General features: G+C 30.7%; 1 protein-coding gene across 2 annotated transcripts; it reads right to left on the bottom strand.

The window, feature by feature from the left end:
* Window positions 1-9,474: 9,474 nt before the first annotated feature.
* Window positions 9,475-14,969, bottom strand: LOC113871276 (patatin-like protein 6). Of its 2 annotated transcripts, none has more exons than XM_027508268.1 (4): window positions 14,439-14,969; window positions 12,979-14,314; window positions 11,740-12,052; window positions 9,475-9,999 (listed from the first exon to the last, which is right to left on the bottom strand). In XM_027508268.1, exons 2-3 carry the CDS (start codon window positions 14,104-14,106, stop codon window positions 11,783-11,785), a joined length of 1,398 nt encoding a protein of 465 aa, XP_027364069.1. In that variant the 5' UTR covers window positions 14,107-14,314; window positions 14,439-14,969; the 3' UTR covers window positions 9,475-9,999; window positions 11,740-11,782. The 2 variants fall into 2 exon arrangements, with proteins under 2 accessions (XP_027364069.1, XP_027364070.1); XM_027508269.1 differs by lacking the exon at window positions 9,475-9,999 and adding an exon at window positions 10,794-11,359 and having other exon boundaries at window positions 14,439-14,936.
* Window positions 14,970-19,426: the final 4,457 nt, after the last annotated feature.

Raw genomic sequence — 19,426 nt, 5'->3', positions numbered from 1 at the left:
TTTATCTCTTAAAGTACGTGATTTTAACTCTCTTTTTTCTCTGAACTTCTAATTCCTCTCTAATTTATATTTACTCCTATTATTAACAGTTAAATAGTATTGTTGAATATTGTTAAGAAGTGCTAAGAATAGGCCTAGTCAGAATTTAATATCCATTCTGCAAATCTAATTCTTGTTATCATTAAGTGTTTCTAGCATAACATTTAATTTCCTTGTCCTCTTTATTTACCAACAGTTAATTACCGTGTTCGTCATTCATAATTTAATTTGGAAAAATCAATTTAAAGTTTAGGCGTAATTCAGTATTATACATAATCAAATCCTCGAGTTGTAATTAATTAGTATTCGCCAATCATAAATATGACCGTAAACTTTTCTTAATGACCGTGGATGCATAATTAAATTTTATTGAGTAAAATGACGATATGTTTTAAATTAAAATAATGATTCACATATATACTCACCCTAACTTGTCTACTCTGCAGATAAATTTATTTTAGATGAGCCCCGTCCAGTTCTCCATTAACAGTGAGACAACATTCAAATCGAATGTTATTTGTAATGTTAGTGTTTTATTTTTAAAGTCATAACTCTCATTGGCCTCACTTAATCACTATTCCAAATTGAGGTTTGTGTCCCCTGGAAATATAAAATTACAGTTCAAAACACAAAGTAATATATATTTATAATTTATTTCTTGAAATTATTATTGATTTTGGATATCGATTATCATGCATCACTTTAACTTCTCTAACGATTACCCTTAAATCTTAACGAATTCTCACATTTTTGTTTAATGTGAAACGTTATTCTTGATTTAATTTAACATTTGTTAATTTAACAATAAAACAAAAATAAATTACTATAAAATATTTCAACATTTATTTATATTTATATTGTTACGTTGCTTTGAGTTCCATTAAAATATGATTTTATATATTATTTTCATCATTTTTTAATTACAACTTGTCCGTAAGTTTTATAGTAATGCTATTAATATATATATATATATATATATATATATATATATATATGTGAGTAATTCCTAATCAAGACGATAGATATAAAATGTTCATGTACTTTCATGACATGTTAACAGTATTTTCATGATCATGCATCTTGTAGTTTAATTTTTTCCTCATTTTTCAAATAAAAGTTGAATTTTACGACACAATAGCTAAACTTGTGAAACAGTTAATTAATAATAGAGTTAATCCACTTGGAGGCTTTACACGAGCTAGAGCTCATTGGCAATTTATTATTAAAAACATAAGTAAAATTAATAAGATTACAATGTATAAATCCCAGAGAATAAAAATCACTCAACTCAAATATGTCGTCAAATCAATACAAAAGAAAATTCGTGTATGATCATATTAGTCACATTTTAAATAATTAAAAAATAATTTGGGCTATAATTTGATTAAGACTATAACTAAGCATTCAAACTTCATTAATCCTAAAACGTCAGCCAATATAATATAGCCTAGGTTGTTGAAGTATCAATATAAGTTAGTTTGTCTTAATTAAATTAAGTGATAGCTGATTTTTTTTTCTTGAAGTAAATTCTACTTTATATACCTTTTACTTCAAGAATTTCACCAAATATGTTTGTTTCTGTTCTTCTTCTTCTTCTTTTTAACTAAAAAGCAATTGCAATTAAAATTTATACTAAACATGATAATTGAAAAATGAGATATGAAAAACCCTATAAAAATTTTATCATAAAAAATTATTTTCATAACCCATCCAAAACACTTTCAGTCACTATCTTTCTATCACGTTCAAGACAAAATAACGACCAATAATTGTTTAGCAGAAGAAATATAAATGATAAAGAATGAAAAGTCATTGAATCGGTGCACACAGATAATAGCTTTAAATTTGTAGTTTTTGTTACTATCCATCCAGTGTCCACAATGACTCATTGAGACGACAGCTTATATTTTTGTGACATGTCGTATTGCACGAATTGACTTGTAAAACATACATAGGCACCTAACTTTTCTCTATGATTATTGTTTTTAATTTTAATGATATTATCAATTTGGTCGGTTTAAGATAGCTATATTCACCATATATGGTATGTTTACATTGGAAGTTTGTCAAATTTCTAATTAACTTTAATCACATTTCATTTTTCATAATTTGGTCGTTGCAACTGAAGGATCTGCATGGAAATATATGATTGGATATGTCGTTTTTTTATTTTTTAATTGCATGTAAGTAAACCAGTTTCTTTCCAACATTTTTGGTTTATACTGGAACCATTCTTTTACTATATTATATAACACCTTAAAAAACTGCATTTTATATTAAAAAAAAACAGTATATGTTATAAATAATCTTGGAATATTATAATGTGCGAGAGAGAAGTGAATTTTTAGCTCATTACTGCTTTATAATCAAACAGCATTCATAGCTTTGTATCCAGTTAATGATAAAAACACAATAATATGTAGTTTAATTGACAGATAACTTTTATATTTAGCTAATTAATTGAATTAAATGGGTTCGCCCATCACTGACGGGAGTTAGGTTTAATTAAAATAATGATAATTTTTTGCAACATAACCAATTTAGTTAGCCATTAAAAGAATGTTCATAGAGAAAAAAAAGAATTTGATGGTATTAAAGTTTTTATATTATTATATAATTATAAATTATTACATTTTATTATAATTATTTTAAAAATTATTTTAACAATATTTTTTAATTATTTATTAATATAAAAATATTTATATTACTGCTATATTAAAATTATTCTAATTTAATATGTGATTTTATATTTGAGTCTTCAAAAAATAAAATTATATTAAATACTCAAGGAGAGAATTTTACTATCTATATTATATTCTGAGTAAGATTGATTCTAATAAAAATAAATGTAATCTGAATAAAAAAAAATTAAAAAAAAAAAAAAGAGTCAATGCAAGCGACATATTAATATTAAGATTACAGTATTATTAAAAAAAAACAGTCATGTTACTTTTTGTGTGAAAGAAAAACTTAAAATAAACAACAACAAAAACAGGATGCATCACTTATATAGGATTTAGTTAAGAGAACATGATGTCAAGATTTAAACTCAAACTATATGCACATGATCTTAGTTTTATAAAAATAGCAATATCATTTTTCTCAGAATTGATTTTAAACCATTAAAGGCAACAATAAAAAATATACAAAAAAATATTAAAAAAATGCAATAAATACTTTACTTTTTAAAAAGTACATGTATTTTTAGATTATTAAAATTTTCATTTTTTTAATCTGTACTCAAAGACATATATTAAGAAGTTAAAAATAAAAATATTTATTTTTTTAAAGTTATAAAAGATATGAGTACATACTTTTTATATCCTACGGTATTGTTAAAATTAACTTTTAAAAGTGATGTTGGTAAAATCTAAAGTTTAATTAGGCCATAAATCCCAGTACATTGATGAGTACTTGCTTGCATCTTGAATATATGTAGCAGTGGTGGGTGAATGCAGAAAATGATATAGAAAGTGTGCACGCTTTTCCATCCTATAAATTGACAATTGCATAATGCAGATTCTTCACAATTATACCTTTTAATTCAGTCCTTGTCTGTTAAAAATTTTCCAGAAACTTATATACTTTATTACCGATAAACCTCAGAGTCCACGCTTCATGCCCATTTATGTTTATAGTGGTTTGTGAAAGCGAAATATCACTGTATCATATATTATCAAATCTACAAAAAAAGATTCAGTGTGTACTCAACTACAACTCTTATTGAAGGTGAACTCTCTAATCATCCCAATAACAAGTTTTTCCAAGCACGACACGTTAATGGGGACTTAATTAATCTCAAACTATTCATATTTCTGGGGTCATTATTTTCTGTTAGCCATCCTTCTACTCTAATAACAGCCAACTAAATATGATTGCCTTTTCGTTTCAGCTCATATATGATGATTGAAGAGAGAAAAAAGCGAGACAGAGCAATTAGTGATGTAATATTTTTTATTTAAAGATTAAATGAAATTATTATGTGAGAATGATATAGATCAACTCTAATTAAATACTACCTTTTGTCATTATCATTGTCATCATTTTCACTGTTTTTGTAATCAAAATTAATTAATTGGTTTAGTAGGAAGTCATGTTTGGGGGCCCTATGAGCATGCTATAATCCCAATAATAATGATAACGAGTGGGAACAGAGGACTCATTGGGATAGAAGATAGCGGAAATGGCCAAATGTGAGGAGGATGAGCTAATAATTTTGATTAATAAAGGGAAGATTCCATTATAAAGTTTGGTCATCCATAAAGACCAGAATAGTATTTTATAGGATACATGTAAAGGGAGGGGAAGGGTGGCACCATATGGAAAATTAATTAAAGATCATCAGCAATGTGGTTGTAGGCAGTACCGAACAAATTGAAGGGCATCAAATTAGTGTGAAGATATAAGTAGGTTATCTAGACAATAGGCATATACATGAAAAGATGAATAGCCCCAAAGAATATGACAAAAAGGGACGTACCCACTATTATTTTTCTTCAAACAAGGACTTAACACCAGCTACAATGACTTTAATAGTGACTAATTTATGGACATATTGTCCTACTATCACCTAAAAAAACCTAGGCCCATATTATCCCATTATCTCTAGGTCCATATTGTTTTTCTTCATTATCTCTTTAATATATAGGATATTCTTCCCTCACTTTCCTGCCAAAAAGAACAATATTTCCACTTTCCAAGCAGGAAATTAAATAAGGGCTTCCTTCAATAGCTTAGTTTCTTTTCCTAACCTTAATTGTAACTCACTAGTATATATATGTTTTCAGTTTTCAGAAACCCACCGACTGATTGGATGGTGACAATTTTTTTATATCAAGTATGGACAATACTAATCTTGTGGCTCCTCTTTAAAGCTACCAGGCTTAACATGAAACTAGTAAAGACTGTAAGTTGCTTTATCAATATAAATACACGGTGTCTTTCAAATTGAATAGTGAAAAAGATGGACAAAGCCTCCTATTATTGGATGCTAAATGTGATCAAAGAAAGACAAAAATGTCAAAAAAGCAACAATTGACAAGAATCAATTTTTCTTTATGGCTGATTGATTAGTAGAGTGCTATTTAATTAGGTAGGAAAAGGATCAAGGAAAAAAGTATCTTTCTGTAAGATAGGACGGAAAGGATCAAACAATAGTGTAGGATTTCGATACTTGATTACTCAAAAATGCAAAAAGAATTGGATAGTTGGTATGAACACCATCAGTGCTAACTTTTTCACTGGAATAGTAGAACATATATCTTGTTTGTTCATGCATGTGAAACCATGGTAGGGTCATGGTTTAGTCTTTTACGGCCACCTTACACGGATTGATATTCGTCCAAATTGAATCTAAGAGGCTTAAATCATTATCTTATTTATCTTCACAGGTGACAACTGTGTGCTAATTGGAATGTTTCATTAAACACGTAGGATAAAATCTTTTATATTACCACTCCCAAGTATCAACTGTAATGTACGGACATTTTAAAATATATGCACAGCATAAAAAAGAAAGATTTATGAGAGGATTGATTTAGTTGATAGAAACAATTGTAATGTGATAAGCAATAATCAATTTATTATATCTTAAAAGTTATAACTCATAACAGTAGCATTCATATATAAATTTATGTAAACTATGCAATCCTTTCATTATTAAACCGTCTAACTCACTCTCGATTTATCTTTTGATTTTGTTACAATGTCTCACTCTTGATTTAAGCAAATTATGTGTTGTAATAATGCCGAAATAGTAACAATTAAATGAAATTTGTAAACCGCCCTACCGCATTTTAGATTTGTATGAGTTATTTTTTATTATTTTATTCATATGACTTCTTTTGCATTAATTTAATCTTATTTAATATGATAACATCTTTATTATCAATAATTAAAAATATTTTTTTAAAAGTTATTAAGTTTATTGAATTTTAAAATAATTATACAATATATATTTAATTTTTTATTTAAAAACTTAATTTAATAAACATACTAGTTAGTAGCTAGTATGTATAATGTACAAATATTTTATTTTAAAATATATAAATAAAATATCAAGTATTATGAATTTTATATAAATAAACATATTTGAAAAAAATTAAAAAATTTTATAAAATAATAAGATAAAGTTAAGTAACAACTTTTATTTCTGAAATTTAGAATAAAATTAATAAAAAATTGAATAAAAAATAAAATTATTACTGCAAAAATGTACAAATTTAATCTTAAAAAAACACACATGATAAGTTATGAAAAATAATAATCTCACTTGATTTTTCATTTTCTAAATAAAATAATCTCATTTATAATATAGAAGTCAATAGATAACTATATGTAATGTAATTCAATTTTTAGCAATTAAATATATATTTAGTTTAAATTTGGGTAAAAATAATTTTAGTGATATCAATTTCAATTTATTGAATATAATTAATTAGAAACATATATAAATTAATATGAATTAGAGATTTTTATCAAAATATATGTTATTTTATTAAAAGAATAAAATAAATAAGTTTTCAAGTGTAAAAAAGTAAGACCTAATTCATTCATTATATCTTATCTTAGATTTATTTTTGAAAATTCTCACGGGGAAGAATAAATAGATATGCTGGTCAACGTCATTTTCTTAGTTTGAATTTTGAATTCAGATTACTTAGGATATAGAATTGGTCGTTTAACTGATATAAGACATTCTAACGTCTATAAATGGAATATGTTGTTTTCCTATAATCTCCCGTTGATGGATCATTGTCATTGTCAAATCCTAGTTTGGGTTAACGGTACCCTTTTCTTCTCAAAATGCACTTCAATCGTTACTAAACTTTGTAAAAACCACCCCCAAGTAAGCATAAAATAAGGAGAAATTAAAAAGATGAAAAAATAAAAATAATTAGATGAACAGTGTAATAGTAAAAATAAAAGACTATTACGAGCTAGTATAACAAATCTCTAAAGTAAATTGTGTGTAGAAAAACGAAAATGTCAACAAGTAGAAGGGCCCAAGAAGCTCCTAAAAGTTAAAACATGGCATACCCTCAATTACGGGGAATGAAAAGTTGGGATAATGGCCACCAGATCATCTTTTTATCATTTCACTCTCTGTTTCTCTTTTAATCCAATTGTCGCACAAAGTTTTGACTGCTACAAACCCACACTGTTCATTCACAGACTTCATAAATGGAGTTTTGAAAAAATGAACACACAGTAGTTTCTATGATAATTATAGTATCAATTATAACAATAATATGTGATTTTTTAAAAAAGCAACTGATTTATTTTTACATCTAAAGACTAAACACTAAAAAGATGTTTTATTTTTTAAAAAAATGAACTTAAGTATTTCAAAAATAAATTGCAGTCTAATTCAATTTTGTTTCAATAAAATACATTTTGACTTTGAATTTTGTATTTTTTTAAACTAAAACAATAAAATTTCACTATAATTTCAAACATGTCTTTGAACTTTAATGTTTTAATTTGTTTTTCTTTACATGTGTTGCCTTTTCTCCTCCTAAAGTCTCCTCTTCCTTTATGAGAAATTTGAATATCGTACATCAAATGGATAAATACTTTTGAATATTTGCAGCGCATACTGTGCTTATCTTAGATGAAAATATGTACCCTTCAATGGTCAAAATATCAACCAATCCATTAGGATTTTTAATTTATCGAACATTTCAACAAGATGCTAGCCAAATTTCACATTATAATATAAAATCCTTCCTCTAGTAGGTGATGTGTAATTTTATTTTAAATTTTTGTTGAAGTTGATAAATTTTCTTGAGTTTACAAAGGGGCGAACATTCTCTTAAGCTAACCGAATATAATTAAAGTAAATGCTAAATGCACAAAAGTAATTGCTAGTAATGAAAGTAAATCGTGATTCAAAGAAACTTAACGTATGCAATGTTGGAAATTCAAATCCTATAATCGGCACTTTAGAGTCATAATAACTACCATGTTCTGATTTGAAAGTTAGATTCATAACTATACATATATAAGAATATTGATTTCGAAGAAAGAAAAAAAAAACAATTCAGTTAACTTATTATATGTATTTTCACTGTTTTGATATAAGTGAAAGCAAGTAATAACATTAACAGTAAACGTTTCACTGTAAACTTTCTCATTATTGTTACCAATGCCAAATGAAGAGAAAAGTTTCTCGTTTCACGGTAGATTTCTGATTGAGGCTTTAAAACATCATGGTTTAAAAAAACCCATAAAAGAATTCTTACAGGATTAACACTAAATTAAAAACAAGCCATCAAAACAAAAACAGGTCTTTTAATATTTTTCTAACCATCACCAATAACGATTTTCATGTTCGAGTGAGGAATGTGTGGTGCAATGCAATGCACTCTTTACATTTGGTTGAAAATCACATGAAATCTATCAAACAAAGTGAATCTCACTTTCTATTTAATGAATCAAAGTGCTAAAACGCTTGCTTGGCAATAGTCAAATCGCTTCGTTAGGTGGCACAATGCAAAGAGCCCCGAGAACAACGGCTACTTGTTCAATAACTACCACACTTGATACAGACACTAGCGTCGACAACAATACCCTATGTTGACTTCAAAAGGCAAATATAAGATTAATAAATTATTTCTTGTTTTTTAATGAAAATTATTATCTATATTTAATTTTTATCATCCTTTTTAATAAAAAAATGCTTTTTGTTGATTCTTTAATCAGTATACTTTGTTATTAGTAAAATCCTAAAGGATAAAATAGAGACACAACATTAAAAAAAAAAATCATTCATAACATTTCATGTATTAATGATATTAATTAAAAAAGTTTACTTTTAGGATATGTTTGCAGGAGGATTATTTTAAGTTTCCCATAAATCTTAAATGGTAAATGTAATATTTTCACATTTGTAATGTGAATATTTTTAAACCTATTTTATAATCTAACATTCTCAAAAATATTTTTTATTAAGTTTTCCAGCAAAGCATTCTTGCAAGAACAAAAATTTAAATTTATCATAAAGATAAAAGAAATTACAATGTAAAAAATTATTCTCTCTCAATATTTCGGGTTCTAAACTTTTATTTTATATTATCTAATTTCTATTATTATTTTTCTATTATAACTGAAGATCATTGAAAATTATATTTAAAATTTTACAGCTTAGTCAACTTAAATAACAGTGTCACGTAATACAATTATTGTTTTTCAATTATATATAAAATTGATGAATTTTATTTTTTACTCACACATACTTCGTGTGTAATAAATCTCCTTAATTTTTAAAAATAATATTTTAAACATACTAAATGTATTTTCAACATTAATTTTTTTTAAAAAATCTGAATACCAAACACCCCCTTAATTCCTTAAATCCAGTACCAAGCTATACATAAATTTCTTGAGCGTGCTAAGAAATGAAGAAAAAGAAAAGAACAATAGGTATGAATCTGAAGTCAGGGATAAGTATGGGCACATATTTAGAATTATAATAAAAAGGTAGCCCCCACCACCTACAAAGTGTCTTTGAAGCAGGGATGAAACTTTGTAATATAAAAAAGAGATTTACAAAATATTCTTTAAAAAAAGAAGTAGAATGGAAGAATGTGATCCAATTTACCACCCTGAATTCTGATTTTTAAAATAAAAAATTCACACTTGATTCATGTTTGACCCTAAAAAGGTTCAACTCAGACTCTTGGCTTTTCTTTCTTGGTTTCTTACCCTAATAGAAAGGTAGAGTGGACACCACAATGTCTGTCCTATAGAGAGCAAAGTATCCCACAAAGATTTTCCACCCTTTTTACACCACTTGTCCTTTTCACTCCACTCCCTATCCTTCTTTGTCTATCTTCAAAAGTAAAGCTGCTATACTACTACTACTACTATCCCCTTTTTTCTTTCTTTTCTTTTCCTTAATCCAGCTTCTAGCTTCTCTCTTCTTCTTTTTTTTTTTGCCTCCTATATATCCTTTTTCGCCTGCAACAAATACAACTTCACATCAAATTCTTTTACATGCAATTGCATGACATATAACAATTACAATATGAAATTCTTTTTTCATAAAGAATAAATTCAAAACAAAGAAGAATCATCACTTGGCATCAAAATCTTTTACATACAAACAAGTGCACGAGATAAACGAGAATTTTTTCCATTCACAAAATTCTTTATACTTGGAAGAATAAGGTCAAAATGGAAAGAATCACATGCTCAAGATTTATTTCGTAGAACCGCATTGCGGTTGGCAAGCATAATCATTGGAAAGCTTGAAAAATAAAACAAGCGAAAATGTTTGGGATTCTGTGCGCTCGTGGTGAACATTCTCTCTTTTTTAGGGGGACATGTGAGCAGTAATTGTTCAGTTATTTTCTGTTTTTTTAAAAAAAAGAAAATCTGCTCAAGAGCTCATGCCTTGTGATGTTGTCCCCCATTTCGTTGTTCCCTTAATGGTCAAGACTTCCGAATCCGGTAAACCAATTTCTTTTTTCTTTATGTAATAAAGTTAATTTCCCATAAAATTACGCATAAAATGTAAGAGGTTTGAATGGTAATCAACAAATTTACAAGATGCACTAGGCTCTAATCATTTATGCAAGGACCTAAAGACTTGCCATATTTGGTTGCGAAAGAGATGAGGGATGCCCAACCAAAGACACTGACACTAAAAGAACAGAGGTATGACCTAAAACTAGTGAATATCAGAATTTCAATGAAATTACATGAATGCCCCTGGCACATGCAGGTGGCTTAATTTAATTTGTTTAACCCTGAGGAGCAAAGTTAATAGTCAACCACCCCAATTTCTTTAATGAAACCAACCGGCCATGGCACTATGACATGAGAAGCACCTTTTGAGGACTACGGAAAGACTTTTAAGGGTGCCCCGCCATGATCTCATTCTCTATGATCAAAATACCCTCTTAATAACATCTTCCAAATTCCCACCCTACTTTTCCCATTTCCAAATAAATTTACCATAATGCCCTTTCCCAATACTAACAATTATTGTCGGTGGCCCGACATCACCTATGTTCTTTCATTTTCCATTTTATACCACCAACTGCTTCTTGTAATATTTGATAATTTACATTGAACAAATAAGGAGACAACTTACTCAAGTTCACGGCCATGCATACACAGAAGCTGACAAATTCAGCACCTGTTCTTGATAACAATTCTTTATATATTTAGTAGTCAATGAAATTCAATGGTGGTAGTTACGATGCACCCCATATGAAATTTCACTACAAGACATCCAAAGTTGGGGCGTTGATACCCCTCCCATTAAATTTACCAAAGACTTTGTTCCCCATTTTACCCCATCACCTAAGGTTCCCTAGAATATATATATATATATAAACATTCGGGAGTTCATTGGGTAAACACACTTTCAAGAAACGGACGACATGGCTAAACAGAAAAAAAAATGTAACAATGTTATATTGTCGCACATTGACATAAAAGCTTGTGATTTGATTAAATGTTAGAAAATGGGATTAGTTGAGCGGTGTTGGGCATTCTTGATTTATTATAAAAAAAACAAAAACAAAACATCTGAATAGTATTTCCATCATTTTATTATCCATCACTTTTTTAATTAAGATGCCTTCCCTTTGGTAATTTATTCAGCGGGTCCACTAAAACGCTTTCTTTGAAAGGATGCCACCTATAAATTATTGAGGCAACAAAATTTTTTAATGAAAAAAGAGTGCTTACCTTTATATCTTTAGGTTGATTCTTTGAACTGTTGGCAAATGACCTAGGTCGATTTTGGGGTAGCTTGCTTGAAAGCAACAGTGGGAGCTATTCTGCAGCTCCTCCTCTGATGCTCCTGAACAAGTTCTCCTGCAAACCAGTCCAGTTTCTCAAAGTTACTCTGCTCCCCAATCCTCTTTCCTCCAAACAGCACTGACTCTACATTCTCCTGCTTCAACATCTCCTCTGCTATTCCAATCAGCATCTTTACATTATTGGGACTTGAATCTGTATCCACATTGGGTCCACATCGCCCCATACTCGACCCATTTGCCTGTCATGTAATAAGAGCTCAGAACATCCATAATGTGAAACTCAAATATCCTAGTAAATACTGTTGAAAGTGTCAGTAAGATTATGTTAATCTGAGGAAGGGTTAAAATTGAAAGAATGAGCTTCACACATTAATCACAATTAAAGCAATAACTTTTGGAGATCACAATCCCAACCCATTTGGAATGGGCTTTATTAGTTATACCTAAAGAGGTGCATTAGCACACAGGGCTCTACAGTCAAGAAAGAGCCTCAATTGGGCATCCATTTAATACAACTGACAAAATGAAATTCAATGCTATGCAATGCCAAATACTACCCTTTGTCCCTGCATTGGGAAAACAAGAATTGCATCCATTCCATTCCATTTTCAGCGGCAGAGAACCAAAAGCAAGTTTATCAAGGATAGGAAGGTTTCCTGAATATGATACACATTCTGAATGGACAAAATGCACAAAACATTAATTAACATCCATCAACAGATATCGCCTACTCCCCATAACAAGTCCAAATCCACCTAGACTACCCCATGCTCATCAACTTGTTAAATACAGACAACGCACAAGAGATCCTCCATGGCAAAACCCCACACCCCTACCCTCCCGCTGGTGTGAAATTGACTCATTAAATACCCGTTAACGTTTATCAAATCAACATCAGCTGTTTCTCACCCCCGCATTCACAAACTCAAACAGTTACCATAAAAGAAAAAAATCATCCAGACCCATTCACAGCACTTTCCTTTTTTCCATTTATACACCCCTTAATTGACATTGACAATTGACAATTTTACAAACACCCATCCAAAAAAAATTAACCTTTCACATTCCCCTGCCACCCTTACTAATCTAAATTTTATTATTATAATATAATAATTACATAAAAATATGACACGAATGTGAAAATTAATTAAAAAAAAGAGCATACCTGAATGCGGACATAATTAGTGCTCCGGCAGTGGCCGAAAGCCATGGCGACGGCCTGGTCCACGAGGTCGGCGGAGCCGTCACCAGAAATGCGGGCCATGGGCCGGGCCCAATCCTTGGCCTTCCAGCGTTTAACATGGTCAAAGTCATAGCTGGCCTCCAAAAGTTGACCGGTTCCAAGGGACAGAACGAGAAGGTCCTCCACGCCCCGCACGAACGGGAACTCTTGTTTGTTGTGTAGCACGTGCGTGATGGCTGCCCCGGTTGGGTTGCTCATGGCCAAGCCTCCATCCACCGCCACGCACCGGGTCTGGCCGTCCACGGACCGCATTTGAACCGGTTCAAATAAACCCGGTTCGGCCGAAGTCGCCCGACACACCTCCCACAACCGAAAATCGAAGCTATCCGTTTCCAACGCGTCCGCACGTGAGAACAAAAACGGCGCCGTACTCGATAAGTCATAACACGGAATCAGAACCGGTTTAAGCGTGTCCTTCAACGTTAAATTTCGACCGTTCGCCGTCGTAAACGCTTCCTTCACGGTTTTCTCCAAACCCGTCGTCGAAGACACAACCGAACCGGACCCTCCGCCGCCGAAAAATCTTCTCAGGAATCCGCGCCCGCCGGAATCGCCAGCGCCAGAACCCGAAAGATAGAATTTCTTCCCTTGCTCTGCCAAGAGCCGCCACGTGTCATCCGCGGCGAAAATCGGCCGGCTCTGGTCCTTGGTGGCGAAGAGCATAGCGGAAAAGATGCCTCCGACGCCGGCGCCAGCGGCGACGTCGAAGTAATCGGCGATGGTGGCGTTCTGGTCGCCGGATTTCTTCTTAAGCGCGGTTTCGAGGTAGGCGAGGGCTTTTCCGGCGAGAATCCCGCGCATGCCGCCGCCGTCGATGGCGAGTATGCATATCTTGCCGCGCTGGTTCTTGACGGCGGAGACGCCGTCTAAGGCGGCGTCGTTGGCCGGTTGCTGAAGCTCGGGTTTGGGTGGTATGTGCTTGGGGAACCAGAGCTTAGGGTCGTCGTAGCCGAAGAGGAACTTGCTTTCGAGAATGGAGAAGATTTCGTAGCTCAGCTTATCGGTTTCGATACTCGGTTCTTGCATTTCCAACTGTTCAGTACAATCCATTCTCCTTTTACTTCTTCTTCCGAATTTTCCTAGAAAATTTTGAAACGACGCTCTTTTCTTTTCCTCCTCTTTTAAACCAAAACAAGGATATTTTCTGACATGCCTTCAGAGCGTAGCAAGGCTAGATGATGATAAAGTTAACATCTTGTGCTTCTGTTGCATGCAATTTAATCTGGGTGTTGAAAAAAATTCACCTCGAAACTGACACCTACAAAAAAAAAAGAGAAATGGAAAATAAATAAATAAGGAAAATGTGTTTTTCTTATTTTAATTTGAAGTTTGAAGATTGAAATGCAGCGTGTGTGGGAATTAGAAGTTTCCAAAATGCATACCTCATTCGAGAAGAATGCTGAACCAACCAAAAAAACATCTCCAAAACAGAACTCTCATATCGTGAATTAATCTTCTCTGGTTGCTTTTACTATTTGTCTAAGGAGCCAAAAAAAGAGAAAAGAAGAAGCACTCGCTTTCAGCCTCAAATATCAACTGTAAGAGCAATCATTCCATGCTACAAAAGGAGCAGAGAAGAACCGAGTCAAAAATAAAACCCCTTTTTTCTTCTTTCTCTCTCCAAAATCTGAGTTCACCTCTACCACCTCTCTCTGCGTTTCTTTTGCCCAAAGTAGCTAAGCTAGCTCCTCTTTGTAAACATCAAACGCAACCAACAAACCAACCAACCAACAAGCACCGAACAAAAACCACAAAATGCCAAATCACCACAGCTACTGCACCACCATATCTATATCTATATCTTAATACGCACACCCATATATATACTCTTTATTTTATTTTTTACCGCCACTATTATTCACTGTTCATTAGCCCCCTTCTACAGTTTACGCTTTCTGCTCATTGCCCATCATGGAAACAAAATTATAAATACAATAAGAGATCAGAGAGAGAGAGAGAGACAAGTTGGGGGTCCCACAATAGGAATTGTGTTTTTTATAGCAATTGAGCATCACCAATGAGTCACCGACACTTGTACACCGTCAATCTTGGTGGTCATTGATCTATGGCTCAGATTGCACCAACTCTGTTCCTCCGTGATCAACGTTGTAATTTCCCAGTTTCTAACGTCTATTTTGCATCCGTTACGTCTACGTGTATTCTTTTAATTAAAAAGTTTAATTTACATTATCTTGACTATTTATTCTAGACTGCGTAAGCAGTTTGCTATTAATTAATTATTTTTACATTAAATTAGTAATTAAAAATGTAATTGTTTCAAGACAAATAATAATTACTACTTTTAAGGAATTAAAAACTATTAAAAATTTATATACACCCTTATCATAACACTATAAGTATTTAATTGTAATTTTTAATTTGAAATATAAAAAAAGTGTGTTGGAAGCACACACAAGGATTGTGGTGGTGATTGCGTGTGGGGCCAAGGATTGAGATTAGTCGGCGAGAGGAGAAGGGAAGAGGAGAAGCACTACTACTGCTGATGCTGCACTGCACTATTGTATCAGTATTGCTGTTACTAAATGGGTGTTTTTCTATTTGTTGCAGGGTTTGTGGAGAATTGACTAATTTGTCCTTGGAAACAGATAAGGGGGTTGGCGCTAGGCTTGGAGGGGCACTGCCTTAGCCAAGGGCGGTGGGGACCACCGTATTTTGTTTTGAAGAAAGACAATGAGCAAGAGACAGACGACAGGGGACAACTTCTGGTCATCAGGTGCGAAAACTGCACTTGGAACAAATAAATCAATAACATTTTCTTCAAATTTAAAACAAAAGCCTAGCGATTTTTAAAAATTAAAAATTAAATTATATAAATTTTTTTAAAAATCTACAAAAAATTGTTTGTGAATTCTTTAATATTTTAAACAAAATAATTATTGATGAATTTTATAATTTTTTTGTTGTTCTATTTGATACCTACTCTAAAAATTATTATTAACAATTTTTAAATTTCATGTTTTCATAATTTTTTGAAAATACTAAATTTAAATATATATATATATATATATATATATATATAAACTCTAATACTTTTGTATTTACATTGTTTGCCTTTTTTTCATGCTTTTTCAAAATTAATTGAAGTACAGTCTTACGTCGAAGTATTTTGATCTCATGTCACCCATACTGAAAATTATATTAAAAATTTTCCTATTTTAAACTAGTTCAATACTTTAATTCTAATCCACAAATTTAGATTGGCCTGTTTGATACAAGATTTATTTACTGTTAAAGTAAGATTAACCCATCCAATCTGAATTCGATACTTATTTCATGACAGATTTTTTTTTTAATTTATACAAAATTACACACGGTAAGAAATTAAGTATGATAAAATTTTATGAAAAAATATAATATTTAATAGTATCAATATATTAATAAAATATAATAAAAGATAAGTAATTAATTTTTTGAATTATTTGTAAAAGAAATGAATGAAACTTTTCACGGTAACGTAAGTAAAGTTTAATTTAGGTAAATTTTTGTAAAAATACTTATAAAAATAAAAATAATAAATAAATGAAATTGTTTATAATTAACTAATTCGTACAAATAATTTTCCAAAAGTTAACCTAAACATGTCCCAAGTAATTTACTGTACAGAGCGTTGGTCTTAAGTTTTGTTTTTGGCTAATGAGCCCTTTTGCCAACGCTACTTTATATCTGGAGGACAATTGAAGGTAATTTTAGAATCTGACATAGCTTTTGACCAGAAAAGAAATTGACTTGGCCACTTCTTTGTAAACAGGATAATCTTATCCAAGCTAGATATGCATATATATTTTCACCCCTGCTATTACTTTACCGAAACTCTTGCAAACTTGTAGGATGTTTTTGTAAGAACTTACCTTATTTTATGTTGCTTGCATCGATTGAAAGGAACCACACTGTTGTAAGAAAGCATGTCCATGAACAATCCAAATTTGAATTTGTACAAATCCCAACTAATTCTAATGGAGACATATGAACATGTTCAGAGAGACAAAGCATGTATTTTAATATAAAAAATATATGCTGTGAGTTTCTAAGCAGCTTCAAAAATTTATTGATAAAATTTATTAAAAATCAAACACAAAAAATATTAACACTATATCATTTAACACACTCTTCTCATCATACAATTAATCATTGATAAAATTTATTAAAGATTATAAAACACAATATTAATTCTTAACTTTAATATTTTCGTATCATACTTTTACCGTTTTTAATAAACCTTAATTCATAATCATAAGTGAGTTAAAAAAAGAGTATATCTAATCAAACATTTTACGTTTTGCATCACTTTAAGTAATTACTTGCCATGATTTATGAAATTAGTTTACTTACATCTATTAAATTGTGTTAGTTTTATCAATGTGTTGGGGTGTGGATACTTTCTTTAGTTTATTTGAAAGTAGGAAATGCTTTTTTGTATTGTTTGTTGCTTGTAGATAGAACCATTCTTGCGGGCGTTTGGCGTCTCATTTCAACTCACGTAATTATTCTTTTTCTGCTCTTGAAGAATTTACTCTGCTTCCGTCTTGCATAGGAGTTCATAGAATAACTAATTGAGTTGACGTGCAGGAATGATTGCAATAAAGTTATAATGATAATAATAAGTCGTGATGCTTAGCTTTTTTAGCTTGTGACTCCATTTTACTTTCCTTGTTATAACTTGTTTTTATAACTTACTCGAGTCATTAAGATTGCTTTGAAATTTTATTACACTCGTCTATGTTCAATATAATCAATATTTTGAAATAGAAATTATTTATTAGATTTAATTTTAAAGATTGATGTTATGTTATATTCTTCTCGTTATAATTAATTAAAGACTTTTTAATTGACTCCTTCTTATCACCCGTCATATCATTTTTTTTTTTTACTTACGTGTGGATCACTACAAGTAATTTTATTATACGTGAAAAGAATATTATAAATTTTGCCGTGCAATACGTGCCTCAAATGGGTACGATGACCAACTCAAGTAAGTATCAATTAAGCTGTCGTTGTCGTTGATCCATTATGGATAAGAAATTGAGCAACCTGTCCTATGTTACTCTCACCTTAGATAAAATAGGGCTGCCCATTTTTCGCGAAAGATTAATTAGTTTATTTTAGTTTAAGTGAAATTGATATTAAAAAGTTAGATTAGACTACAATGTGTATTTAAATCAATTTTAGGCGCAAATTTCATAATAAAACATGTACACAGTAAGACAAATTAATGCATAACAAAAACTAAGCGGGATCTAAAGATACCCTTCATAATTGTGGAGAGACCAGATAGAGCAAATTCGATTAAGTTCTAATGAAATTAATGCAGCATGTCGATGCACGAAGGATTGTACTTTCTAAAACCGTTATCTCTGATGAAAATTGGGTCAAATGCATGGTATGGAAGTTATATCATTAATTGATCTAAATGTCAGTAGTGGGTTAGTGACGAAGGGCTTCAACGATAGAGTTTTTATGTCCAAACCTTCGTGCAAATATTGTATTGAAAAATAGAAGGCTGTGCTCCTTGCTCGATTAAAGTTATTGAAGAATGTATGTGTTGAAAAGTGATTGCATTTTCTTGATGTGGATTTTTGAGACATTGGATTACCCTCGTCTTAAAAAAATGGATGATTGTTTTACAAATTCGGGAGTATTTTAATGTTGGTGGTCACTACTGGTTAGATTCCGGAGCATGATATCAACCTTGGTACAAACATTTACCTAATTTTTGCCTAAACCTTTGTTGTTTGGAAACTGCTAGTTGCATAAGTTGCCTTGGAATTATTATTCAAGCACGAGCAATAAGATAAAGACAGTATCTTCAATTTTTACCTAACTTTTAGGTTGTGCATAATCTGTCGTGGTCTTTACTAATGATGGAATCGGTTTAATAATTAGTTTATTTATTTAGTTGAGATTGGTTAAAATGATATAAAGTCATTTTCACAGTGTCCAGGCTTAAATATGATTTTTATTATTATTATTGACAGCAGAAAAGCAAACTTTTTATGTAGTTTTAGCCAAAACCAAATTATTATGCGTTGAAAAAGCAAAGTTTTCAACGCCAAAATAAGCAGATACTAAATAGTTAATATTTTTAAAAATTTTACTTCATACACTAAACAAAAGTCAATGATAATTTTCGGTGATGAAAAATAAAAAAGAAAAATATGATAAATAAAGAGTTTTAAGAACAAGGATCACAATTTCTGTCAGTATAATTTAAAAAAATAAACATTCTGACGGGTAATAACTTTAAAAACTAAAATAAAATGAAAATATATATTATATTATAAATCTAAAGGTTTAAATGCTCTATAAAAAAAAATTGAGGATTAATATAACATTTTTAAAATTTTAAAAATTA

Source organism: Abrus precatorius, unplaced genomic scaffold (assembly GCF_003935025.1).
Source record: "Abrus precatorius isolate BTA unplaced genomic scaffold, Abrus_2018 Scaffold7, whole genome shotgun sequence".
NCBI lineage: Eukaryota > Viridiplantae > Streptophyta > Magnoliopsida > Fabales > Fabaceae > Abrus > Abrus precatorius.
This window is presented reverse-complemented; position numbering and strand designations above follow the sequence as displayed.

Bases quoted from the DNA above. Each gene is read 5' to 3' on its own strand.
- LOC113871276 (XM_027508268.1), bottom strand. From the start codon at position 14,106: ATGGATTGTACTGAACAGTTGGAAATGCAAGAACCGAGTATCGAAACC. The intron at 12,053-12,978 runs GTATGCTCTTTT...ATTACATGACAG, and splicing joins CTAATTATGTCCGCATTCAG to GCAAATGGGTCGAGTATGGG.